We start from the raw sequence: 24,426 nt of genomic DNA on the forward strand, positions 1-24,426 counted from the left end.
GACGCTTCGCCTGTAAATATAGTATTCATGCCATGCACACTGGCGGCGGCCGCTGAAACTGGGGCCTGGCAAAATAGACGAAGCACGTGGCATTCCCGAGGTCCGCCGTGTGCTTACTATGTGTGTGACGTGTTCTTGCGCCGCACAATATTACGTTGAACCGATGATGCTTTGAAATCCCAAAAGCTGCTTGTGAATATCGATCGGCGGGAAGCTCTTCTCAGAGATCAACTCATCACCTTTCGATCCATCGGGCTAGTGCGGAATTTGAATAAGTTGCGAAGATCCTCGCTTAATGGCTTTCCCGACTGATCTTTTTCCAGCCACCTCTTTGGAACCACACAGTGTTCCGCACATGGCAGCTACTGGACCCCGGAATGCAATGCACCAGCCCGGGGTTACTCTGCAAAGCCGTGTTTCTTGGGGTGAGCCGCGCTCCTACCCTATTCCAGATAGTGTAGTCACCTTCCCTAGCATGTAGCAATTCCTTCACTTCGGAACCTGGGTTTCGAGAAGATCATGGTTTTTTTCGGGCAAGACAACATAATGAAGCATGGAAACGAGATGGTGGGTAGAAAGAGAGCAAAGGTCAATGCTGAACTCTTGATCGATGCAAAATGCAGCATGCACAGATACCTGCACATACTCGGCATATTCATTCACGCAGAACCAGCCAGTCACATTACCCGTCTCTTTGCCACACCTTGCACACCACACAACCTGAACCACTCTGCCGCCACTTCCCTCTGGACTTTTTATCCCCCAGTAGCAGGAGCAAAGAGGGAAAAAAAAATAACGGCCCATCGGCAGGGTTTGCGAGCTGGTTGCCCCCAATTCTTTTTGGCAGTTGCCCTTCTTGTTCGACCCACCATTTCGTCCCAAGCGCGTCAAAAAAGCACAGACACGCTGCAACCTCTCCGAACCACACAAACACTGACCACAACTTAACATCTGCATACATTTACCACCTCCTCACTGTCCGCTGAACCGCTCGGAGGAGGGCTTCTTACGTGCCGACAGCTTGCAACAATACCTCCAACCACGCTCAGCATCTCGGGCCACACATTGGACTTGACGGTCCCTCACCAGCAAGAGGTTCGAGCCACGAGTCATTAACCTACAGCTGGGCATTGAGGGGGGGAGCTCAGCAGGAGGGCACATCCTGGCAGGCAAATCCACCTGAGGTGGGCTCGCACCAGACCAGGAAGCCGGGGTTGCATGGGCGATTGGCTGGCTGCCCGCTTTTTTAGCTGAATTATCCTGCGGCTTCGATAAGAGAAAGCGCAAACCCTGGGGGCAACCTGGACAGTCGCTGGATCATCAAAGGCCGAGGGTCCCCGAAGGCGAAAACGATTACCTATTGCCCGCCTTATTTCACCGGAAATCGTAGAAACAGCCGGTCGCCGTGTGTTGTCGACGGGTAATGAGAAACGGGAGGCGGCCAGAAGCCGGGAACTGACAACAACAAAAAAACAACAAACCCCGGCCCGTACTGCCTTTTGACCGCACACTCCGCAGTAACCTACCTGGGTATCATCAGTCAGTCCCCTGTCCCGATCACTTGTGGGCTGGTGGGGATTCCTCGTTGCTCCAGGTCGGCTGGTGTCCCATTCTGCTGCTGCCCAGCGTTCAGCAACCGCAAGCACCCATTCGCAAGGACCCCAGCATCTACACTACATACATACCAAGCATCGGCTCAATTCACGCAGTGCCTGCCTGTTGTCTGAGGTGGCCTTCCAAAGCAAGCCACTCCATACGTGATAACTCGCCTAGACCACGCGTCAAAAAAGACAAAAGACAGCAAGCAGGACACGCCTCTGAGGACATCTCAACAGGCCTTCAAGGTCAACTAACATATTGTATTTACACCTTCACCGACTTCCAGTATTTACCAGCCATTTTGTGCAGGACGTGCCTGCCCAGGCTCAGCACATCCTCCTCCACACGGGCTCCACTCATCTTGTCAACGATTCGAGAACGTCAACCCCTCCCTCTCATTCACTTTCGTCCACGCGCGCCATCACAGTGGGTAGCCTGAACTGGGGTGACCACCCCTTCATCTGTTGCAACTGGAGAATTATACCGGCCCTGCTAGGTTTGGACCATACAGCTTACCGGTACCCCATCTATCTCATTTCCCACTCACCACACCTGTATAAAATTCGCGTCCTCCCGCACTAAGCTCGATTTTCCCTCGCGCATTTCTCAGGAGGGCGGCTCCCGACTTCAGTCTGCACGTCAATCAGCATCTGGAACGTGCCTCTCTTTTCGCAGAGGCGACAGGCTTCATCACCACACAGCATCCTCCATCATCACAAGCTGTTTACGTACATCAGCGACGACAAGCCGCCGTCGTCGATCAACAGAGTCAGTCTTCAGCAAAACACAAACCTTAAAACAGACCCATCAAGCTATCCCGTACTCTGGAGAGGGAGAGCCACTTTTCTAGCCCTTTTAGCGCCTTCGCCCTGAAAAGAGAATCGCGCAGTGGTAGAGGGTGAGAGGCACTGGGCGCATTTTAGCCAAACTTTTTTTCCGCCAAGGGTGGATCTCTTGAAAGTCAGAACCATCCTTGTCTGGTGACTGGATTGATCTGCTTGGTGGACGCCTATCAACAAGCCCCCATCGAGTCAAGTACAAGGACCCTGGTTCTGCGGAGTCCCCTCAGAGCTACCAAGAGGAAGACCGTCTGGGCCCAACAAAGCTAAATAAGAGCGCCAGCATCGCCGGTCCTCGAGCTATCAGGTGCCGGGTCATCGACGATTCATCAAGGCTACAGCCCTCTACCCCTTGTCTGTCTGAACGCCTTAATACATTGTTCCCGCCGCCGCCCGCTACTTGGGACGAAAGCAGCCATCTTTCAATCCGCCAGACCTCCCGCTTTACGCCTCCACCAGCAGCTCGCTTCACGCCGATTCCACCCAGACGGGAGTATGCTTAGGGAGCTTCCACCACAGCAGGCTACATCGCTCCCCCGCCCTGGCCAGGAACAGCTGCCAGGCAAACAGCATATGGAACGCACTGCCGACTATTCAGGTTTGCCATCGCCTTATCCTAGTACCGTCGGCGACGCCCAATCTGAGGCCTCTTCTGTAGATCCTGCTACGGTTGCATCAACAACATATTCTCAGCAGCCAGAAGTGAGGTCAGCAACCGCGTACCCGGCAGCAGGCACACCAACTTCTTCAGAGTACAGCGTGTATCCTCCTCACTCAGCCCGGTCTGCCAACGGCACTTTTCCGGACACCCATCTCCAGCGTTCCTACCACCCGGCCAGCAACCACCAAGGCAGCAGTGGAGGTATGGCGCAAACACCAACCAGTCCGTTGCCTTCACAAGATGGGCGTAGCCATCACAACCTGCAGCAAGCCAGATCTGACAGCGGAGTACCTATAGATCCATCAATCGCCGCAGCAAGCCCGACGACGTATTCTCATCCGCAATATTCGCCCTACGCCGCTCCCCATCAAGACATGTCCCACCAATACGCCCACTCGGGTGTTTACCAGACAAGTCGACCAGATTGGGCCACCTATCAGTCCCCTGGCGGGGTTATGGCCGGAGGCCACCACGCTGTCTTCGCCCCATCAGCATCGGCAGCTGCTCAACCACGACCTAATCAGGTGAGTTTGGTGTGTCTTCCTTTCCAGAACAGCACTTCGCGCTCGAAGAGATGCGGCGGGTATGGGACCATGGTGTGTTTTTTTTTTGGGGGAGGACGCTCCGGCATCGGACTCTGCTGGTGATCTTGTTGTCTGTGGAATCGGCGTGGCTCCACTTGTAAGCAGGCAATCAGGGGTTTGGAGGGGGGTCGAGAACAGCGATCGGAATGGCACAGAGGTTGAAAGATTGGGAAGCGACAGTTTGCTAACGGCTATGGCTCAGGTGTACTCATTCGTGCCAATTCCGGGTGCGCAACAACATAAACGCCCTCGGAGAAGATATGAAGAAATCGAGCGCATGTATAAGTGCGGGTGGAATGGGTGCGAAAAGGCCTATGGGACACTCAACCATCTCAATGCGCATGTCACCATGCAGGGTCATGGAAACAAGAGGACTCCTGAAGGTATGTGTGTCTTTTCATTGTGTTGCTCAATTTAGTGCCGCACCAGCGCGCGCTTGTTTTGGTTTCCCGAGTTTTGGTTCCCTTTGGCGTTGCGTCCTCGCGGGCTAGCGCTGGGTCGAACCGGTCTGTTGGTATTCAACAACAACGCCACGTCCCCACTGATAACTAACTTGTGCGCCTCGTAGAATTCAAGGAAATACGTAAAGAGTGGAAGGCGCGCAAGAAGGAGGAGGAAGCTCAAAGGAAGGCGGAAGAAGAGCGCCAACGCCAGGCTGCCGCCTCCGCCGCTGCTGCGCAAGGCACGGCGGATTCCTCCGTCGCCGACGGTGCCCAACCAGCCACCACATATTCAGGTTCAAGGGCCGTTCAGCTCCCGCCGATTGGCTACGGTCCTGCTCAGTACCCTGCCCCTCCTTCGGCGGGCATGCAGCAGCCCCTTTCCGAGTACCAGAGCGCTGCTCACGTCTACCCCAGCTACTCGCCCCCTACGTACGGTCAAACATCTCAGCCAATGTATAATCAGCGTATGTAACCCTGATCGGGCATGCTGTCGGCAATGTTGCATTCTAACACTACTTTGCTGAAGACAACGGCGGCCAAAACAACCACTAGAAGGAGGAGGCTTTGCGATGGAGTGGAGCAGGTTATGGCGATGGCACAATGCCACCATGGAGCTGAATGCTCGAGATACTCATGGCGTCATGCCTACACTTCGTGCCGTAGAGCCGGTCGAAAGGAAGCGCCGATATGGCTTTACTATGATTTTTGTGGAGCGTTCACACAAGCTGCCGATAATTTTCGAGGTCGGCTGACGAGGATAGGGGGGCTAGGTTGGTATCGACAGGTTTGGTCGGAGCGGAGCATTTACAAAGTCATGGCTGTCTCGGAGCATTGGGTTGAAGGTGTTTGTTGTGGTTCTTGTGTTGTTGTTTTTGGCAACCTTCCCGCGCTAATGTTATCTTACCAAAACTGTATACTTTCTGGGAGGGTTGCGAGACCTCTTTTTCATTTTTCGGTTGTGGAGGAAATACCCCGGGGATGGAGAATGCTTGGTTGGCGGATGTGTGGAGTTGTCTGTGTCATGATTGAATTCTCGCTTATTGTTTATGTCTACATGTCTATTCTTCTCTTTCCTGCACATCAAATCAAATTGAGAGCGGGGGTGTTTTGCGAGTTTGTTTTGCAAGGCTTTGAAAGAAAGATTATAGAGATCAGGAAATAGGGAAAAGGAGGTATGGGAGGTATGGGAGGTGCGTGTTGGCTGTCGGTGAAAACGAGAGAAGGATGGGTGATGGCTTTGTGCGTTGTTGAGTGAGGGGCATGGCACAATGCTCGGAACAGACGCAAGCAAAGGGTGGAGAGCAAAGAAAAGGCGTGCATAATTTGATCATGCTGGGAGGTGCCTTTGTCACTGACTACTGGCCTTGCCGCCGACGATCGGCCCTGGCAACTGGAAAGCCGTTCCCTGGATTGCTCGTGGTGCAGCTTCGCCAGCAGGCAATGGAAAAGGTGCGGTTGCATATGATACGGCGACCGTCCACCTACCCAAGCATTTGTTACGTTATATAAGCACGCCGTGGGATGGGCTCTGATTTGGCATGGGAAAAAACCAGACCAGGCTCATGTCCACATACATACGAGGCGAGGAAGAGGAACATCCAACCGCCGCCCCCCTCTCAAGAAGCAGAGCGGAACTTATCTAGAAACTTGAGGATCAAAATTGTAAAACTCCAACAAACAACAGCCAAGCGCTCTACCTTCCCGTTCTCTGATCTTTGTTCCTGTGTTGTGTAACCCTTTTGGCAAGAACTTTCCATGTGCAATGCTGCTGCAGCTACCGCCCGAACCTTTTTAGTTTATTCTTCTAGAAGACGAACACGCTCCCACTGTTGAGAAGGTGCCACAAATGGCGGGATGCAGTTGTAGGACGAGAACTCCTCGAGGCGGCAGGTGGCCGAGAGCAAAAGGGCAGGTATACAGAAGTACCGGTACTTGCGAGGTACAAGATCTTCCTTACCTGCCCTGTCTTTGTATCTGTGGACGAACTTTGACGCCATGGCCGGGGTGACCCCTAGCGATTAAGTTGTGTTGTAACGTTGGGATGTTTAGTCTCGGTGGCGGACTGCCCGGCCATGCATCGTCAACGGTTTTTGTTGAGTTGTGGTTTTTTTCTTCCTCAGGGGTAATAACGTTAGGTGTGCTGCCGACGTTTTAAATTATTACGGAGAATACAGGTTAGTTAGCTCAGTGGAAAATGTATATATACATTGTAGTCATTTTGACTGTTCTTCTTCTGGAAGAAGGGGGGGAGTGGTTGTCAAAACTGAGTGAACTGCGACAGGGGGTTGCTGTTGGGATGACGCAGTTGCTTAGCTAGCGTTGTGTAACCACACTTTTCTTTTCTTCTTTTTCTTCTTTGGCATTGGGGGGTTTAATCGGGCCGGTTCGGGAGGTTGTTTTTCGGGAGCGGGCCGGGAAGGGGAGGGATGGATGGTGGAATAATTTAACGAAAACTAAAAGTTTGTTGATCGACGGTTTTCTCTTCGCCAGGTTGGTGTACAGCAGCAAAGCCTGTGGGTTACATGAACGTTGCCGAGGACGAGAAGAAGATGCGAGGCAGATGACTTGCTTTTTGGGTGACACTTGTCATACTTTGGTTGCTTGAGAAGAGACCGGCTGGGTTGGAGGGGGAGGAGATACCAGAAGAGAAAGAAGGGGGGACTGGGAGCTATACTCACTTGCTATGCAAAGGTTGAAATAAGCAGCTTCTTGCTCTTCCCGAGTGCCAGCCTGCCGGGAATGATCTGACGAGAAAAGCGAATGCTACTGTACGCGCAGGAAGCAGCACACATGCTTGCTGCACATATCCCACCCGGCACATGACGACGGGATGGGGTGACAGTGCAAGAAACATGGAAGCAAGACGGACATGGATTGTCGGAATCTGCCAGCCAAGGACCGGGACCGGGACCGGGAAAAGGACCGACATGTTGGAACCCAATTAACTGGAGCCGAGAGAGAGCAGCCGGGGCGGGTTGCAGATACGGATAATCACAAAAAGGGGACCCGATGACTCTCGTTTAAATCAACTACATGCTGCAGTCAGTGGGCTCGGTGTGACGGTTGCTACCTTGCTGTCCCGTAAAATGCTCGAGGGCAGTGCCTACCTAACCTCCATGTGCCCTGCAGCATGCCAAGTGTTGTGGCCCGTTGGGAAAGCAGTGGGTGATACTGTATGGATGGATGATGATGTGCATTGTGCAGTTACGTACGACCTGACACTGATACAACGGGACAGATAACCAGACCACAGGGCTCGTTGATAGATAACTGTGCTGGGGATACAGGACAAGGAGTTTTCTCAACCGCACAGCAGGTGGGAAAATACGAGCAGTTGGGCAACGTTTGACCTGGGTCTTCTCGTCTCTCTCTTACTCTGTTGATAGGGAGTAGGTAATGTAATGTACTGTACCTACCTTAACCTACCACCACCAAGACTTGGTTGCATATGCACTCCATCGGTTCAGTCTCTTTACCTTAGCATTCCTTTGCTCCATTCTGGTGCCATCCATGCCCCAGGCCTGCCACGTTTTGTGATGGTTGCGTCGCACAGGGCTAAAAAGCCTAGCGAGAAAAAGGAAAAAATACTTGTTTAGCTCCCTTTCCGTTACCATCTGGCCATCCCAGCCCGTTCCGCACACTACCGCAGGGTCCGTCATACCGGCGCACTGGAACCGGGACGGGACGACATGTTTTAGAGGGAAGCTGAGGTGAAGAGCCCGTCACCCAAGTTTGGCACTAAAAGGCCGCGGCTCCGTACGGGCTGCACTGTGCGCGCTTGTTTACTTAGCCTCGTCCGCCCCCCTCCCCCCCAAGCCCGGGCGAGCGGGCCTGTCCCTGGTTGACTTTTTGACGATCGCCCCGTGCGCTCCCCCGGATCAACGGTCAGCGGGTAATCATCCCGTCCCGTGCCGACGCCGCGGCTCCGCCCCATTCCCCCGCACCCACCTCCACTTTGCAGACGGAGGTGGCTTGCTTTTGCACACGCGATGCCCGGGTCTAGGAATAATAAGAGCAATTACGTGCATGGGTTCTAAAAAGAGGAAGTCAAATGCGCCAAGTAAAAGACGAGTCTAGCGCAGCCAATTCATGCAGCTTGTCTTCAGTTTGGCCGTTCCACCACCATGTACACAACTCAGCTAGAGTCACTATCTATTCGCAAAGACAAAAACAACCCCGGAAAACTATTTGCAGCTCTACCTTGAAATTTTGACAGCCTTTCAGTTTGCGGATGACAGCCAGTGATCAGCTTGAAAGTGCAGCAATCTGCAGCGGGGTGTGTGTGTGTGTGTGTGTGTGTGTGTGTGTGTGTGTGGAGACTGCCCAGTCATTTTTCGGTTGGCAGATTTCAGGAAAGGTTGAGGCACCAGCAGCTCACCTTAAAACCTTATATTCACACCATTTCAAGACCCTCCCTCGCTCACCCACAAAATAAAAAGGGAATAACTTTTTTTTTGCAACGAAGGTATCAGATACTCCCTTCTCTGCAAGGCATTCCCCTGTTTTTGGCTGCCAGGAACGACACACCCTATTTCCAAATCCTCGACTATCAAGTCAACACCCTCTGACATCATGGAACAAATCACACAACCAAGCACACGAGATCAAAATGCCGGCCATGGACTCGAGCAGGATATCACTGTACGGTCAAATGAAAATGATGAATGGCACGAGAGCATCAGGGACGCATTACGGATACTAGACCTACCAGACAACTTCACCGTTGGGCTCGACCTGATGACCATGACTACCACCACCAGCTTCCAAGGGTTTCAAAAAATCCCTCCAGGACGTCATTTTCTTTGGGTGCAACAACCAGGTGCTCCCTTCCGGTCAGGGTACTGGTTCGTGTCAAAAAATTGGCGAGGAAATTTTTGGATCATAAAGTGGGACAAGTTCAACGAGGTGCTGGCCGAACCGACTCCTGAGGAGAAGAAGGATGCTGTTGACAGAGCGGATTTCGAGAAACTCGTACCATACACCCTTGATGGGCTGACTAACAACAAGGGCCGGTCCGGTGGTGAACCGGTAGTTGCTGATTACTCGTTTGCACCCACTGACTCTTCGCAGCCGGTTTGGTCACGAGATCCTGCGTCCCTCTGGGCCATGCTGACGGATGATATTACTACCGACACCATTCCTCGAAACAAATTGGAGCCACGTAACAACGAATTTCTTGTCGATTCGACTACTGATCGCAGGCCAGAGCTGCCGCTGGAAAGTAGTTCAGCAATGCAAGCAAAATACGACGGTCAGTTTCACTTTATCCCGTTCTCCCACATACCGAGGGAAGCTGGGTCCGGAAGATCAATTGGCAGACCACACGACGAAATAATGGACGAGATACTCTCCGAGATACAATTCTCCTTTCTGACCGGAACCTTGCTCAGCAACCTGGCCTGCCTTGAGCACTGGTGGGACTTGGTGTTGAGAGTGGTGTTGAAATCCTGGGATTTGGTTTGGGCACGACCCAAGTTTGTGGGGGACATGATTACGATTCTGCATGCCCAATTGTACTTCACAGAGGTGTGTCTTGAGGGGGACAACACGCCTGTGTTGGGGGGGTGCAAGGAGAAGTCCAAGACTGAGGCTGGTCCGAATCCGGATAGGGTGTTGTATCAGGTCAAGAGGGGAAGCAGGGAACGGTTGAAGAAGGCGCTGGAGAGCTTTAGACAGGACATGAAGACTCGTGTTCAGGGGCAGGACACGATAATTCGTATTCCAGGGCAGAGTGGGAAGATTGCGGAGGCCAGGAAGAGGTTTGAAGAGTTGGAATGCTTCTTCGGTTTGGGCTGGGACCTTGGGGGAAAGGGTTCTGGTGCCAACAGAGAGGACAGCAGCAGTAGCGAGGATGAGGATGCAAAGGAAGACGAGAACTGGAATAGCGAAGATGATGATGATCAGCCGGTTATGGTTGAGTTGGACGAGAAGGGAAGAGAAGTCGGGCTGGTCAGCTTTAACGACTAGCTGTGTTGGCGCTTTGCTGTGGTGTTGGAACGCGGGACAATTGAAGGCCCAGCTCTTTGGTGGTTATCTTCTCGGGGGGGCTTGGATTGGTCTTTGGGTGCATTGTGCAGAAAAATGATTCCTGAAAGCTGTTGGTAAAGTTGGGCTGGTGCCTTGAGTCCTGTCATAACCAAGCTTGCGTATTTGGCAAGCTTATTGTGGCTGACAGGTGCCCCTGAATCACTGTTTATTTGCCAAGCCAGGGGTGTCTCCGGTGGTTGCTGTGGGCGAACGGCCCTGTGGGACTTCCCCAGGTTCCCCAACTGTGGCTGCTTATCTCATCGCCCCGCCTCCCACCTTGAAGCTACCCGCTTTCATTCATCATTCGTCACCAACCTCACTCATTCACCAACTTACCCTGCTCATAATCCCCAACACCAAACACCCTGCTCTCATTAGTCCAAGGAAAGCCTAACAACGAAATCATGTCACGCAAAGGCGTCGGCCTCGCCGCCTTTGATCGCTCCCGCCTCACCTCGGCCTCGTACGCAAACCACGGCACCACTCTCCGCACCACCAACGCCCAAGCCCTCGAAACTCAGCTCTCCGTCTTTCGCTCCCTCCTCCAGCAGTTTGCACAGCAACACGGCAAAGAAATCCGCTCCAACCCCTCTTTCCGCGCCCAGTTTGCCCGGATGTGCACCGCCATCGGGGTGGACTTTCTGGCCGCCTCGGCCAGCCACGAAGGCAGCCGGGGGAAGGGAGGGGAGAGCTCCATCTGGGGCCAGCTGCTAGGGAGGACGGTGAACGACTTTTACTTTGAGCTCGCGGTGAAAGTGGTGGAGGTTTGCTCTGACACGAGGGGGGAGAACGGGGGGTTGATTGAGGTGAGGAAGGTGAGGGAGCTGCTGCAGGTGAGGCAGGAGAAGCAGATGGGCGGTCCGGGGCAGAAGGAAGGGGGGGGGTTGACGGAGGATGATGTACTGCGGGCGGTAGGGACGCTCAAGCCGTTGGGGTCGGCGTACTCGATTGTGAGGGTGGGGTCGAAGCCATATATTCGGTCGGTGCCGAAGGAGCTGAATACGGATCAGAGTGCTGTGCTGGAGGCGGTGCAGGTGCTGGGGTATGTGTCGGTTTCGATGTTGATGGTGAATTTGAAGTGGGCGAGGGCGAGGGCCAAGACGGCGGTGGAGGATTTGGTCGGGGAGGGGATGCTGTGGGTTGATAAGCAGGCTGGGGGTGAGTGGGATTACTGGAGTCCTGGGTTTATGCTGGAGGGGCAGGACGGTGGTGGGTTTGGGGGGTGAGGGAGTGGTGATGATGACTGTTGACGAGCTGAACCGATGTAGATGAGAAAATTTCCACCCTACCGGCTCGGCGTTGTCAAAATCATGCTGTCTTGTTGCCCTCAAGATAAACTGCAGGCATCATTGTCTAGAGACGCCTCTGGATTCGCCCCATCTCGCCATACACAAGACTCAGACACAGGCGCTTTCAACCCCGACCAGACCAGGCCTCATCATTTGGGTCCAAAAGCAACCTACCTCACAGGCTTTCGAGGTCTAGGTTACTGCGGTTTGTACAGGTTCTGGTTGGTGTCCTAGGAATGGAAAATGATTGGGACAGGATAAAACACAACAAAATCGACCAGAGGCCCTCTCAGGAGAGCCGTTATGCATGGGGAACCTTGATGACGGTTTATATCATGGTTGGTAATTTGATGTTTTTAAAACAGATGGACAACCCAACACTGAACTCGGTGTTGAATTTAAGAATAACATTTATTTGTACGATTGTTGTCTCTTGGATTGCATGTTTGACACCGGATGGCAAGTGGCATATTGCATTATCGATTGTTGTCTGTCATCTTAAAAACAAGCAAGGGGCTCTGCCTAATCATTCATAGCAAATAGCCACCCAAAGCGAGAAATACAACGCTGTAGAAAGGGTATCCCCCATACGCTGAAAGATCCAGCCCCTATAACCCAACATGACAAGGGGTGAACAAATTGCCATTTGAGAAAAAGAAATGACATAACCTTTATGCATGCAACACAGCTAGTTCAGCCCACTGGCTGTTCCACTCGCTCTGCTACTTCTGTTCCTACAACGTAAGATATTCAGCTGTGAATGCCTCCCCCATTACTGCTCATTGGACATTCCTGAACTGGGGCTCAAACCCCGGGGTACCCCCAGAGTGGGGGTTGTCAGCCCTGTAGTATCTGCAACGCCATTGGCTGTCGTTGAGACAACAATGTCTACAGTCCCGAACTCAACAGCCTCCTCGGTCAAGGCCACCCCCTCGATAACCTCCAAAGGTTCAGATCCAAAGATGTCCATCCCATTGGCCTCTTCCGCATCTGTTTTGTTGTGCTCGGCGTGTTCAAAGGATGATGACAGATCAGTCTCGGATTCGGTTTCGTCATCCTTGACGGAAGTGGTGTAGCCCGGGGCCGTGATACGAGTCCATAGGCCATCCAAGTCGACGGAGAAGACTGGCTCGGCTGTCGTTGGTGGCGAGGCTAGTACCGGAGGGCCAAAAGTCGAGATGGAGGCAATCGGATCCCCAGTATCCTGATCGTAAACCATGCCTGTCGATTCCGTCATGACGTGGTCATCAGTGATCTCGTTGGGTGAGACCGAAGAAGAAGAAGAAGCGACAGGGGCATGGGCTTTGTGGCCACGGGGCTGGTTCATGGGAATACGTCAGTGGAATCTCAGGGTACATGGGATAAAAAGAGAATGGACTTACCAGTGGAACAGGCCGACATCCCAAGTTCTTTACAGTCTCCACATCGACACATGGCCTCATTTTCACTTGGCTGAACGAATACCCAGTGGCTACAGTGGGAGGTATATCTCCGTTCAGAACACCATCCAGACTAACCCAAGACTTTTGTCTACCGATAGGGTGGCATCTGTGACAGACTTTGTGCTGACACTCATACTTGGGGTCCGGCATCCAAGGACGGTCGTCATCGGGGTATTTGAACCCGTACTGATTGTTGAAGTCCTGGTCCCGAAGACGCTCGTTAGTTATCACGTCCAGGACGTGGTCGCGTTGGGCGAGAATCTCCTTCAACTCTTCTGGAGTGTAGTTCCAGAGTTGCTCCCGTGTTATTTCGTCCAAGAAGCTGTACTTTTCGCTTCGTGCGTCTGCGCCGTGTTTGCCGAGTGTCATTTGCTGGGAAAAGTTGTGGCCCAGTTGATCAAAGGCAATCTTGGGGGGTTTATGTTAACAAATGATTCTGTGTGCGAGTTTGAGTGAAGAGGCACATACCTGGAAACCGAGTTCTTTTATCCCAATAATCAGAGGTTCTCGGTCCATGACACAGCGATACAGCCACCCAAATGGGTGAGACCTCTTGCAGTTATCGCACTTGAATCGCTCGTTGACCTGGTACAGTGTTGACATGACGGAATGGTGGCAGTTTGGCCTCCAGGCGCGGGAGAGTCGAGCTGGAGGTCTGAGCTGGTAGGCTGTGAGGCTTGAGAGTGGGATGCTCATATCGTGCGGACGTACGGGCACGGCCTGGGGATCGTAGTTTGACAGCGCGAGGTTACGAGGCAAAACTCTCTGCTTCCCCTTTCCCTCATCATCATTATCACCATAAGGTGGACTCTGCTGTTGTTGTGGTGGGCCTGAGAAGCCCGGGGGTGGCTTTGATGGGGGTGTGGTGCTCATGTTGTCGAATAGCGATGAAGGAAGAGGCCTGAAGATGGCATCCGGATTACAGAAACAACGCTAGCGAGCTTGCTCGGCTTTTTTATTATTATGGATTATGACGGAGCAGTCAAGTCGCTGACGATTTCGGCGGAGACAGCCATAGATTCCGGAGCCAGGCAGACTCACCTGAAGGTCGCAGGCATGGGCTTGGAAAGCCGAGCACTCCCTTAGCCAGTAATATTCATCGCGTTTGCTTACCTTCAGGATTGGCAAGAGCACAAACTGGAAAACCATTCAAAGCTTCCATCCATCGCGCCTTCCTTCTTCTCCACCTCAAGCCTAGAGCCAAAGCCACCAAAACCCAGGTGAACGGGAAGGTGGGGAGATGGGCAAACGCTCTTTCCCACGACCAAAGCTTGACATCAGAACTAAGATAAAGCACCTATCATTACCAGAGAAATACAACACCTACCTGCGATGAGTTCCTTTTCTTCTGCTTTGCTTGACATGGTCCTAGTGTATTTAACTCCCGGTTGCCTCCTTGAAACAGACCTCAACATTGCCATCCGTTTTGTACAACAGCGGGCAAGGCTGGGATATCACCAGCTCAAGGCCACAACCACACACAATTCATCCGTTCGGTCTGCCTACCTTGAGGGTTTTGTGAGTCTGTGGCGGGGTCTTCTCTTTTCTGACCTACAAGGTGTGTAGGTGGAGATGTGGAGGGGAGTGAGTGTCGTTCATGCCTATCCGAGCCAGACTACACATGTGCAGAGTACCTAGATTGATGTGATGGAACAAGCCTTCTAGAAAACCACTAGATACTTGTACACGCAGGAGAAGATGTCCATTGTGGATGAGGTGGAGGTGAAGTTAAAGGTCCAAGACATGGATGGCATGCGGCTCATTAAAAACCGGGGCTGTGTTGTCGCCATTTAAGGCTGGCAGTGGAGCTACCGAGGAAGCTTTCACACAGCTTCCGTTCATTCCATTGCTGACTTCTTCGTCGGATAGCAGTGCCAAATGGCCATGTCACAGCCAATCAGACATTTTGGACATCCCGAAACCCTGTGCGTCAAGGCGTGGTGCTGGTGGTCTGGATGACTGGCCCAGACGAGCTGAGATCTGGAGGAAGCAGTGAGAGCGACAGGGATGAAAGGGCAGGGATCAGACCTTGCCGTGTGCTGTTGTGCTGTGGTTGCTGTTGCTCTCAGCAGCTGTGGGGGAAAACAAAAGCCTCGGGCCATGGGAAGAACAACCAATCAGCAGCGTCCCCTGTGGTCTGCATTCAGGTCCCCACACGCCTGTCTCGAAGGGCGGGCCCCTGTCGCGACGCCCGTCGATGGGGGGAGAGCTCATCTGCTCCCCCCCAGCGCCCCAATCCGATCCAAAAAACCAGCCTCCCCGTTTCCCGAGCTGGTGCAAGCCGAGATTTCGCGACGACGGCCATCTCTCCTCGATCCTCTTCACCGTACCTTTCCTGCATCACACTGGTGAGTTGTTCTTTTTGCCCACCCCAGGGCATTTGTCATTTCCAAGCCCAATTGGCTTTCTCCTCCAGCTGCAACGCGCCTCCGTTTTCGTTTGACTTGCAGCCGTCGTCATCGGGATTCGAGACCCGCCCTGTTGCCCCCGTACTCTCTCCACTGTTGTAAACAAAGCGTTGACCTGGGCACAAGGTAGACAGACCGCCGACACCGAACTGTGCGCCGCCGCTGCGACTCCGAACGAGTTATACATATAGCTAGATGCCGATTTGACCGCGCCGACCATGTCGTCCATCAAGATTGAGCGGGACACCGTTCAGCAGACCATCACCGATGCCGCCAAGAGCTTGAGCAAGAAGGATGTTGGCTTCGTGGGCAGCACCGCCGCCGCCATCGCCGAGGCTGCCCACGGCGACCTTCCCGGCACCACTGGAAAACATCCCATCTCGGCCGTCGTCGGTACTGCCCTCACCGGCGGCAGAAAGAATGCCGGGACAAAGGGTTACCTCGCTGCCTACCTCCGCCAACTAGAGACCAACCCTCTGCGGACCAAGATGCTCACGGCCGGCACGCTCGCTGGCGCTCAGGAGTTGATCGCATCGTGGCTGGCTAAGGACCGCAACAAGCATGGCAACTACTTCACATCCCGCGTGCCCAAGATGGCCACCTATGGCGCACTTGTCAGCGCTCCCCTCGGCCACTTTTTGATCTGGCTCTTGCAGAAGACCTTCAGCGGCCGTACCAGCCTGCGTGCCAAGATCTTGCAGATTCTCGTCAGCAATTTGATTGTAGGTCTCCTATGTCACGGCTATGTTGAATCAGGCCATGATGTGCTAACCACTGTTGTTTCTTCAAGATTGCCCCCATCCAAAACACCGTCTACCTCGTCGCCATGGCCTTGATCGCGGGTGCCAAGAACTTCCACCAAGTAAAGGCCACGGTCAAGGTTGGTTTCTGGAAGGTGATGAAGGTGAGCTGGATCACCTCGCCTCTCTGCCTGGCCTTTGCCCAGAAGTTCCTGCCCGAGCACACATGGTTGCCCTTCTTCAACCTTGTGTCCTTCATCATCGGCACCTACATCAACACCATCACCAAGAAGAAGCGCTTGGCGGCCCTCCGCAAGAAGCACTTTGGTGAGGGCCGCGCTCCCGGCCCCAGCGGTGCCCCCTCGACTCTGGGCCGCCCTGAGGATTACCCCCCTCTCGGCCCCAACCCCCCTTACTAAATTTTGGGGGTTCCATAATAAAGCGATCGAGGAACCGTGATGTGCCTGCCAAAGAGGAAAACGTGTGACCGCTTCTCTCGTGTATCTCTGGAATATGTCTGAATAAAAGGGGGAATGGACACATGTCTAATGTCAGTGGGGCGGAAAGATTGGAAAGGGCAATGATGGTTGGCTGGATGGATATTTTTTAGTTACGATGATACATGTGTATGCGTGTGTGATGTGTCCGAGCGCGAGCGAGATTCTGTATTTTCGGTTGGCGGGAAGCAGGAATCCTTGCTTTCAGAAGGGAGTTATTTATTCTATGTGTTTGTCTTGAGAGGAAAGGTGGAGGGGTGGTTGGATACCTGATTTGCACAATTTTGGTTGGTTTTTATTTTATTTATTTTTCTCTCGATTTGTTCATGAATCATCTATTTTCCCTGGACTTCCGGACCTGAGCTCGAGGTTTTGGTCTTGGGGGGCAAGAAAGATGAAAATAAGATGGATATATGTTTACTGTCTTGGTTTAGATTACCGCGTGTATGTTCTGCTGAAACGTTTTGACACAAAAAAAAAGATTCTTTCAGATAGGAATCGCCCTCATCTCCTCCAACGTCCAATACTTCCTCATCGTCTCCGCCTCCAGCTCCTTGACCTCGTCATCCAGATGCTTCATCAGCACCTCCCCCCAGGTGTCCATCTTTTCCTTGAGGACCGACAGCTCCAAGTCGACCTCGCGGCTCTTGCACATGAGGATGTACTCGTGCAGCTGGTCCATCCCCTCGTGGATCAGCTTGTGCTGCCTCAGCAGCTTGTTGCTCTTGCCGGCCTTGAACTGGGGCATCTTCTTGGCCAGGATGGGGTAGAGGTGGGTCTCCTCGATGGAGTGATGAGACTCGAGGTACCGGACCAGCCGGAGGCCCTCGTCGAGGAACTGCTTGAGGGACATGTTTTGGGGGCGGCGGGAGTTGACGCAGGCTGTGTAGAGGATTGTCCACATTCCTACAAAGTGGTCGTGCTGGAGAGGTAAGAAGGGAAAATGAGAGATGAGTATGTGAGGGAATAGAGTGAAACAAACAAGGGTATGGCAAAATATGAACAAACTTACAAAGTACTTCATTTGTTCAGCTAAGCGGTTGTAGATTTTGAACTCGGTTGGTGACAGTGGCGGCAGTGACGAAGTTGTTGCAGTGGACGACGCATCGTCATTGGCAGTAGGAGTGGTTGGCTGGGGAGATGAAGTCTGAGTGGTTGATTCATCTGTATTCACAGCAGCCTTTGCTTGCTCTGTGTCTGCCATGTTGGGCAATCTGTGTGTTGGCGGGTTGTTGAGCTTGGTGGTTTGATGTGATGCTCGATCTGCGCATGATGTTAGCCCAGGCACTGGATATAAGTAATAGACGCTCTACAGACTCTGAACCTGCAACAGAGATTGAAAACGAAGTGAGGCTGTGGAAAGTACCCTGCTTGTCCTGCGGCTCAGCACAATGACAGTTATTCTCATCCGGGCATCTAGCGCACCAAGAAATTGTTTTCTGCACAAATGACTCAAAGGTCTCGAGAAGGAATCAGTGTCTTCAGATAAATTGGTAATTGTCCAGTTATGAGCCACGGTTCAGTCAGACTGTGGTCGTGCTCTTTCGGACTTGAGACCTCAAAGATCATTGTTACCAATAGGGGGGGGGTGTTGGTGATTTGGTAAGCAATTAGCAATCCCAATCCCCTCACATTAGCCCCGGTCACCGCGCGGTATCCCCTTCTGGACTTACAATGACAAACCTCTATTACTGGACATGCTCAGCGACTTCTCTTGATATGGGGCACATATTGTATTTTCACGCCTTGTGACAAAAGGTGTATGATATTACATTTGTAACTCCATGAAACCCAGCCGCTATCGCTAAAACCCTGATATCAGATGCCCGTGTTAAACGCCTGCTCGACCCAGATTCGCCACCATATCATACCCATAACCGTGAATATTATCACCCCTGAAACTGCGATAACCATTATTTGGCCATGAATGCTATAACTCAATGCCTTCCTCTTCTTTGAGGTTCACTGAAAATCGGGCTTGAGAGACCAAGTAGCTCGCATACTGGTTCCCTTCTTCTCCATCTGGGCCACCTTCCCAAGCGCAATCTTGAACTCTTCCGCCTGACGAGTACCTGTACAATACTGATTGAAATGATCCACCAAAAGCTTAGAGACGACCTGACCACCATGGCGCTTGATGAAGGCAGGAATCATCTTTTCAAAGTCCTTGGCTCGAAGCGTCCTGTCTGGTGCTGGTTGGGCATTGGGAGTTCCTGGTCTCGACCCACTCGCACCAGCATTTCGGATGATGGCCGAACCTGGCGCAATACGTCTACGTGGTTGCACTGGTCGGCCAGCCTCTCCTACTTCACCTGTCCATGTCACGGTGCCAATAGGCACGTTGCGGGCTTGCTCGCCTGCGCGTCGAAGACTGAGAGCAGCTTGAGCGGCGATCCTGTTGGCTTCCTGCTGAATCATCTTCTTGTCCGCCCTCACAGTCTTTTTGCCGTTCATAATCTTATCGTGCTCCAAGGCACTGTGGACCGACCTCGCGAAAAGTCCTTCCATCAGGCGATCCTCTTCATTGGCTGGTGAGTGGGGTTCTGCTTTGAATGTCTCCAGACTAGCTACCCCCTCAATATTGCGGAGGTCGTTTCCCCCGTCATCCTGGGGCTCAGCCTTGACCGTAACGGAGGCGACTTCACGAGCAGCTGCCTTCTTTGCAGAAGGGCCGAGCAGAACCCTATCCTGCCCAGGTATAAGAAGCTCCTTGGGTCCGGATTTCATAAAGTTCTTGGCCTCACTTCCCTTGAACAACTGGCTCGTCTCTGTCATGCCGTCTTCATACGAGCTGAGACTGAAAAGATCATGCAAATCGTTGAGGTTGAAGTTGGTCTGTTGTTTCGGGTCTTTGAGTACCTTGTTGGACAGAAATTGCTTGAAAATCTGGCGATGATAGATCTTCTCCTCAATCGTACCAGCCGTCATCAGGCGGTAAATAGTCACCTCCCTCTTCTGACCCAATCTCCACGCTCTCTCCCGTGCCTGTACGTCCGTAGACGGATTCCAGTCGGGATCAAAGATGATGACTCGGTTAGCACCTGTCAAGTTCACCCCTAGTCCGCCGACCTTGGTTGTTAGCAAGAACACGTCAAGACTTGGATCGTTGTTGAACTGGTCGACGAGGGTTTGGCGCTGCTTTATTGGTGTTTTGCCATCCATGCGCAGATACCTCACATCGTCCAGCCGCTGAACAAAAGCCTCAATGATGTCTAGCATTTGTGTGCCCTGGGAGAATAACAGTGTCTTGTGTCCGAGTCGTTTCCACATCGGTAGCAGAGACTGGACGACTGCCATCTTGCCTGACTTCTCAACACTCCCCCAGAGATATCCAGGCTCATTCTTGAGTCGGGGATTCAGCAGATCTGGATGATTACAGATCTTGCGAAGAATATCAATACCATAAAGCGACTGACGGCTCCTATCAAGGATCGATGCCATTTCGTCCGACTTGAGAAAGAGCTCGTAGGCCTCCCGCTGGGGCTTGGAGAGCTTGCAAAACAGAACCTGTTCGCTCTTTTTCGGTAGATCCGCAGCAACGTCTACCTTGAGACGTTGAAGGAGATACGGGCTGATGGCCTCTTTGAGTGTCTCGGCGCATTTTTGTGCTGTCATGATCTGAAGATTGGTCGCATTAGCGTAGCCTCCGAGTTTGATGGGGACTTCGAACTGAGTCCGGAACGAAACCAGGGTCCCGAGGCGCATAGGAAAAATGAAATCGAAGAGTGACCAGAGCTCTGTGAGATTATTCTGCATTGGAGTGCCGGATAAGATGATCCTGTTTGGTGTTCGGAGCTCCTTGCAGTAGATTGTGATTGCAGTGTTGGGATTCCGAATCTTGTGACCCTCGTCCAAAACAGCATAACCCCATTCCACGGGGATCAAAACATCGCCATAGGTTTGGAGACCGGCATAAGTGGTGACCAGCACATGGCCGTGTTTCACCACTTTGTCTACAATCTTCTTCGCTGCCGTGCTGGATTTGGCGGGACTTTTCTTATCCCAGTTATCCTCCACATCTTCCCTTTTGCCCTCATCAAGGACGTTGAACATTCCACTGCCTGAAGAGTGTAGAATCGACACGCGGAGAGGTGGCCACCAGCGATGAAACTCGTTGACCCATTGCCGCAGAACGGTCGCCGGTGCAACTACAATGACTGGCTTGTTCAACATCTTGCTGTAATGTAAAGCCGCCACGAACGAGATCAGCTGTACCGTTTTACCGAGTCCCATCTCATCGCCGACGATGCCACCCACCTGCTGAGCATACAACTCAGCCAGCCATTGAACACCTGTCTTTTGGTAATCGAAAAGCGAAGGGTAAATGTCACCCGGGAGCTTCATTCCATTCTCAAATTGATGGTCAGGTTCGTCGGGAGAAGGCTTGAACCACTCTTCCTCGCCGTCCCACTCGCTCTCAACCTCTTGACCCAGTCTGAGCTGGCGGGCTCGCCTTGCACGACTTCTTCGCTTGACCCAATCTCCCAATCGGGCCTGATACACAGCTTCATTTCCGTCGTCAATGTTGCTTAAATCGACCTTTTCCTCACCAACGCCATCCGCCGCAGTAGCGACACCCTTCCCCCTTTTCCTCTTTTCCTTTGGAGTTGTGTCGCTCATGTCGAAATCATCCTCCAAAGACTCGTCCTCCTCATCATCTCTGGCACCGTCTTCTTCAGGCTCAAATTCGTCATCGGATCCTCCTCCGACCTCCTGCACAACTCTCCTCTTCTTTCTAGGCCGTAGCGAAAACTCCAACTCGGCCGTTGAGCTGTTCTCGGTCTCCTCTGCAAACCCTGGCCTCCTTAGATTTTGATGACTTCGCGGCCCATCCCCGACCAGCTCCTCGAGTTCCTCCGCAACAGCCTCATGTTCAGCTTCAATAATCGCATCAGCGAGTTCTCCTTCCACCCCATCCGGTCTCGGTCCACCAAACGTCGCGAATGGGGTGATTTTGCCAATCCTGATCAAATATTCTCTTTGCGTCTCATTGGGAAGCCTTCCACCCACCGCTCCGGCCCCTTTGGACTGTGTCTCTGCAGCTCCCTCCTGATGTCTAGCCTCAATCCTGGTCTCAAAGTCCCTAACATCCTGCTCACAAATCTCAATCTCAGAGTCCAGCCGGGTGATTTCCTTCTGAATCCTAAGCCTGTTGGCAGGCGTGAGGTGGCCAGAAGTGAGTTTGGCCTGTTGGATCTTTCGCTGGTTTTCCAGCCTCACTTTTTGGATCTGGGCTTTCTCGATACGCTTCCTGTCGCGAGTGTCTTCGGCTTCGATAAGAGCCGCGTTGGCTTGGAGGGTAATGTCGCGTTCTAATTCGTCTTGGTCACGGACGTTTTCGGTAAGGTGAGCAAGGGCGGAAGCTTCGTCATCGAGATTGGGGGCGGCAAGGTCGGGGACGGGGTTCTCCATTGTGCTTTCGATGGCGGCGTTGGATTCTTTGGTCGATGGCGGATTCGGTTTGTCGGTTTGTGGTATTTCTTGTGAGGCATCACCGGCCGCATCCGGGCTTTCTGCCTCTGGGGGGCTCATGATGACGCTGTATTTTGGCGGCATTGCGGATGGCAATTTGCGATCTGGAAAGCCAATTTCGAGACCTTCGAGGTGGAGTGAATGATGGCGTTTCTGAAGCAATCCAAGGAGGAAAACAAGATTTCAAGTGCAATGAGACTGGATGGTACTTGCCATTCTAACTGCGACAAAAAATTAGGTGGAAGTTGTTGCTCAAAAGATGCCGTTCACTGTACGACGGACCTCCTGCCTAGAAGTCGCCATGGGAGCAATGACGCAGTGAATCCACTCAGTCGCGCGCATCGAAACACCGCGCGATCATGTGACCTAAATTGCGTGCATCTTGCTTAGCTCAGCCCTGTGAGGCCAAAGTGGAGCCTTGGCAAGGGTTCAGGGGGCAGACTTCAACGTTCAACATCCTGGCTCGACGTCAATCTCAACGACAAGTCATCCTATGTTGGTCATTTAGCTGGATATCGTTTTATACTTCCAACTTTCTCGACCATCACTACCGTGTCTTTAGACCATTGCGAAACTACGAGGAGTAGAGAAGCTTTCAAGGATCGTGGGCGGTCCGCGAGCATCAATATCAAGAGTGTGGCTGGTAATCTGACATTTGGAAAACTGCTGTTCAGAGCAACGCAAGGCTTTGGAGACTAGCCAATATCAAACCACTTATACAAGCATATCTGCAAGGAGCAAATCTGGATCTACCTATACAGGCGCACAAATGAGAATGTCCAAAACAAGGTATAGTTCTAGACAGCCAGTCATGATCGTCAGTTACCCGTACACAGCTGAAAGCATGCCGTAGAATGTGTCAACTTAGCAAAACGTACTCGATGCATAATGGTCTCCCCTAGGCAATATCGCCGAGGCGTCCTATATGGCTTACCGAGATCTCCAGGAAGATTGGTTACACTGATGTCTGGCAAGTATGCTATCCTATGAGATGGGAGAGCGGGAGGTTTTCGTGTCAAGAAGACAAGCCAGATACCAAGACTCTTGGTTGCTGCCCGTTCTGGGCTCTGGACTTGATGAAACAGTAGCCCTTGGAACGCAAGGGTGAGGTTGCAAGAGATGGGGGCATTGCCGCCATGAGCTCCACGAAACCATGAAAGCTGTACACCACACCATGCGTGTCTATCGCCCACCCGCACCGTACTCGTCAAAAGCACTGACTGCCCTTACACAGGTAGAATCCAGGAGCGGAGACCCGTGGAGTCTTTGGTAAAGGATGTACCGTTTGTACCGTCTTCTCCGGCCAGAAAACCTGGAACCTTGACCAAAGCGGGTGGTCGTCTCACACTAGCAGACAAATTTTCCTCTCATCACCTCCTACTCATGTGTTCTGCCCTCGTCATTCGTCGGCCTCCCGCCCTTCCTTTCCCCCGGTGGGCTCCTATGGGAACCCCGCTACAAGAGCGAAGGCATTAGAAATCAGGGTGGTCCAATAGCCGCAGAACACGAAGGCTCATCTGCGAAGTCTCCTTCTCAAACAGGCAGACGAGGCGCTGAGAGGGGGTTCTTGGTGTGCAGTCACTCTCTCCTACCTCACCGCCCTTTGCGATTGCTCGTTTCACGGGCCGGATCACATGAGGTATCGAGTTCTCTTGGTGTTGGGTCGCAACTTGGTAGGGAGGATCGATCTGTCTTTTACACATGGTATACGGGTAAAGTTGTTCCGACTCTGGAGTCCCTCACCATGTTATCTCCATACTTCAGGGGCGGCGAGGAGGAAAATGTTAACGGACTGGCTGGTGGTGTGATACACATCCTGTGAAAAGTTCGATAAGCTTTGGTTGGGATGCCCTTTCTGCGACCCACCGTCGCCGTTTCCCCGCTCGGTACCCTTTTGCCTTCTCCTTTGATCATGGCGTTAGTCTCTTTCCGGCCTTAAAGGTTGTTGATATACCCTCATATAGCGGCCTGATATAGCCCGGGTCTGGGGGTAGAACACGACTCCACTCTTGCCACAGAATGACAAAAAAGCGCGCTGCTGATGGGGCCCTCCAACCTCCTCAAATTCTGTGTGCAGTCGTCTCTTGATCGGTCATGGTGCGAGCTGTCTCGGTTTCTGCAAGTGGTAAGTATGTCGTTGTCTGGTTTTGCCGCAGTGCATAGACGGGGTCAACCGGTATCGCGAGTTCTTGGCGCTTACAGAACTGCAGACCCTTCCCTCATGTATCACTATCGGATAAATTCAAGATCCCTAAGAGTATCTGGAGATGACTGACGTGGTGTTTCTGTCGGTCCAAGAGCCACAGGCTGCCAACCTGCGCTTTGACACTGCTTCTGTCTTGTGGTCGTGGTCACAGCCAGTCTTCTCCACCGGGTGAAGCAAGTCGCAATTTATACGAGACGCAAATGATATCCCGGGCTTGAT

General features: G+C 52.5%; 7 protein-coding genes across 7 annotated transcripts; 4 read left to right on the top strand and 3 right to left on the bottom strand.

Annotated features, from left to right (window-relative positions):
• The first annotated feature begins 266 nt into the window (after positions 1-266).
• On the top strand, positions 267-5,829 carry QC764_711370 (uncharacterized protein). The gene is given in 4 exon segments (XM_062950758.1): positions 267-3,623; positions 3,886-4,066; positions 4,252-5,307; positions 5,317-5,829. Coding segments are annotated over 3 exon segments (1,218 nt in total). The 5' UTR covers positions 267-2,933; the 3' UTR covers positions 4,599-5,307; positions 5,317-5,829.
• A 2,869-nt stretch (positions 5,830-8,698) lies between these two features.
• On the top strand, positions 8,699-10,093 carry QC764_711380 (uncharacterized protein; the record flags this gene model as incomplete). Its single annotated transcript, XM_062950759.1, has 1 exon — positions 8,699-10,093. The coding sequence occupies one exon, from the start codon at positions 8,699-8,701 to the stop codon at positions 10,091-10,093; it is 1,395 nt and encodes a 464-aa protein (XP_062796801.1).
• Positions 10,094-10,557: 464 nt separating this feature from the next.
• Positions 10,558-11,379, top strand: dot2 (ESCRT II complex subunit Dot2; the record flags this gene model as incomplete). The annotated part of the gene is made up of 1 exon (XM_062950760.1): positions 10,558-11,379. The coding sequence occupies one exon, from the start codon at positions 10,558-10,560 to the stop codon at positions 11,377-11,379; it is 822 nt and encodes a 273-aa protein (XP_062796802.1).
• Positions 11,380-11,905: 526 nt separating this feature from the next.
• Positions 11,906-14,654, bottom strand: QC764_711400 (uncharacterized protein). Its single transcript, XM_062950761.1, has 4 exons — positions 14,212-14,654; positions 13,353-14,137; positions 12,825-13,292; positions 11,906-12,760 (listed from the first exon to the last, which is right to left on the bottom strand). Exons 2-4 carry the CDS (start codon positions 13,755-13,757, stop codon positions 12,215-12,217), a joined length of 1,419 nt encoding a protein of 472 aa, XP_062796803.1. The 5' UTR covers positions 13,758-14,137; positions 14,212-14,654; the 3' UTR covers positions 11,906-12,214.
• Positions 14,655-14,733: 79 nt separating this feature from the next.
• QC764_711410 (uncharacterized protein) lies at positions 14,734-16,977 on the top strand. The gene is made up of 3 exons (XM_062950762.1): positions 14,734-15,232; positions 15,423-16,014; positions 16,083-16,977. The coding sequence occupies exons 2-3, from the start codon at positions 15,511-15,513 to the stop codon at positions 16,449-16,451; spliced, it is 873 nt and encodes a 290-aa protein (XP_062796804.1). The 5' UTR covers positions 14,734-15,232; positions 15,423-15,510; the 3' UTR covers positions 16,452-16,977.
• A 39-nt stretch (positions 16,978-17,016) lies between these two features.
• Positions 17,017-17,937, bottom strand: QC764_711420 (uncharacterized protein; the record flags this gene model as incomplete). Its single annotated transcript, XM_062950763.1, has 3 exons — positions 17,017-17,451; positions 17,542-17,792; positions 17,847-17,937. The coding sequence occupies 3 exons, from the start codon at positions 17,935-17,937 to the stop codon at positions 17,017-17,019; spliced, it is 777 nt and encodes a 258-aa protein (XP_062796805.1).
• A 554-nt stretch (positions 17,938-18,491) lies between these two features.
• rhp26 (DNA repair protein rhp26) lies at positions 18,492-22,085 on the bottom strand (the record flags this gene model as incomplete). Its single annotated transcript, XM_062950764.1, has 1 exon — positions 18,492-22,085. One exon carries the CDS (start codon positions 22,083-22,085, stop codon positions 18,492-18,494), a length of 3,594 nt encoding a protein of 1,197 aa, XP_062796806.1.
• Positions 22,086-24,426: the final 2,341 nt, after the last annotated feature.

This window comes from Podospora pseudoanserina, assembly GCF_035222485.1.
Source record: "Podospora pseudoanserina strain CBS 124.78 chromosome 7 map unlocalized CBS124.78p_7, whole genome shotgun sequence".
NCBI lineage: Eukaryota > Fungi > Ascomycota > Sordariomycetes > Sordariales > Podosporaceae > Podospora > Podospora pseudoanserina.

Excerpts from the sequence above, each read along its gene's own strand:
- QC764_711400 (XM_062950761.1), bottom strand. The coding sequence starts at position 13,757 with ATGAGCACCACACCCCCATCAAAGCCACCCCCGGGCTTCTCAGGCCCA. Across the intron at positions 13,293-13,352 it reads TAAAAGAACTCGGTTTCCAG|ATTGCCTTTGATCAACTGGG; the intron begins GTATGTGCCTCT and ends AAACCCCCCAAG. Across the intron at positions 12,761-12,824 it reads GATGTCGGCCTGTTCCACTG|CCCCGTGGCCACAAAGCCCA; the intron begins GTAAGTCCATTC and ends CCCATGAACCAG.
- QC764_711410 (XM_062950762.1), top strand. The coding sequence starts at position 15,511 with ATGTCGTCCATCAAGATTGAGCGGGACACCGTTCAGCAGACCATCACC. Across the intron at positions 16,015-16,082 it reads TTCTCGTCAGCAATTTGATT|ATTGCCCCCATCCAAAACAC; the intron begins GTAGGTCTCCTA and ends TGTTTCTTCAAG.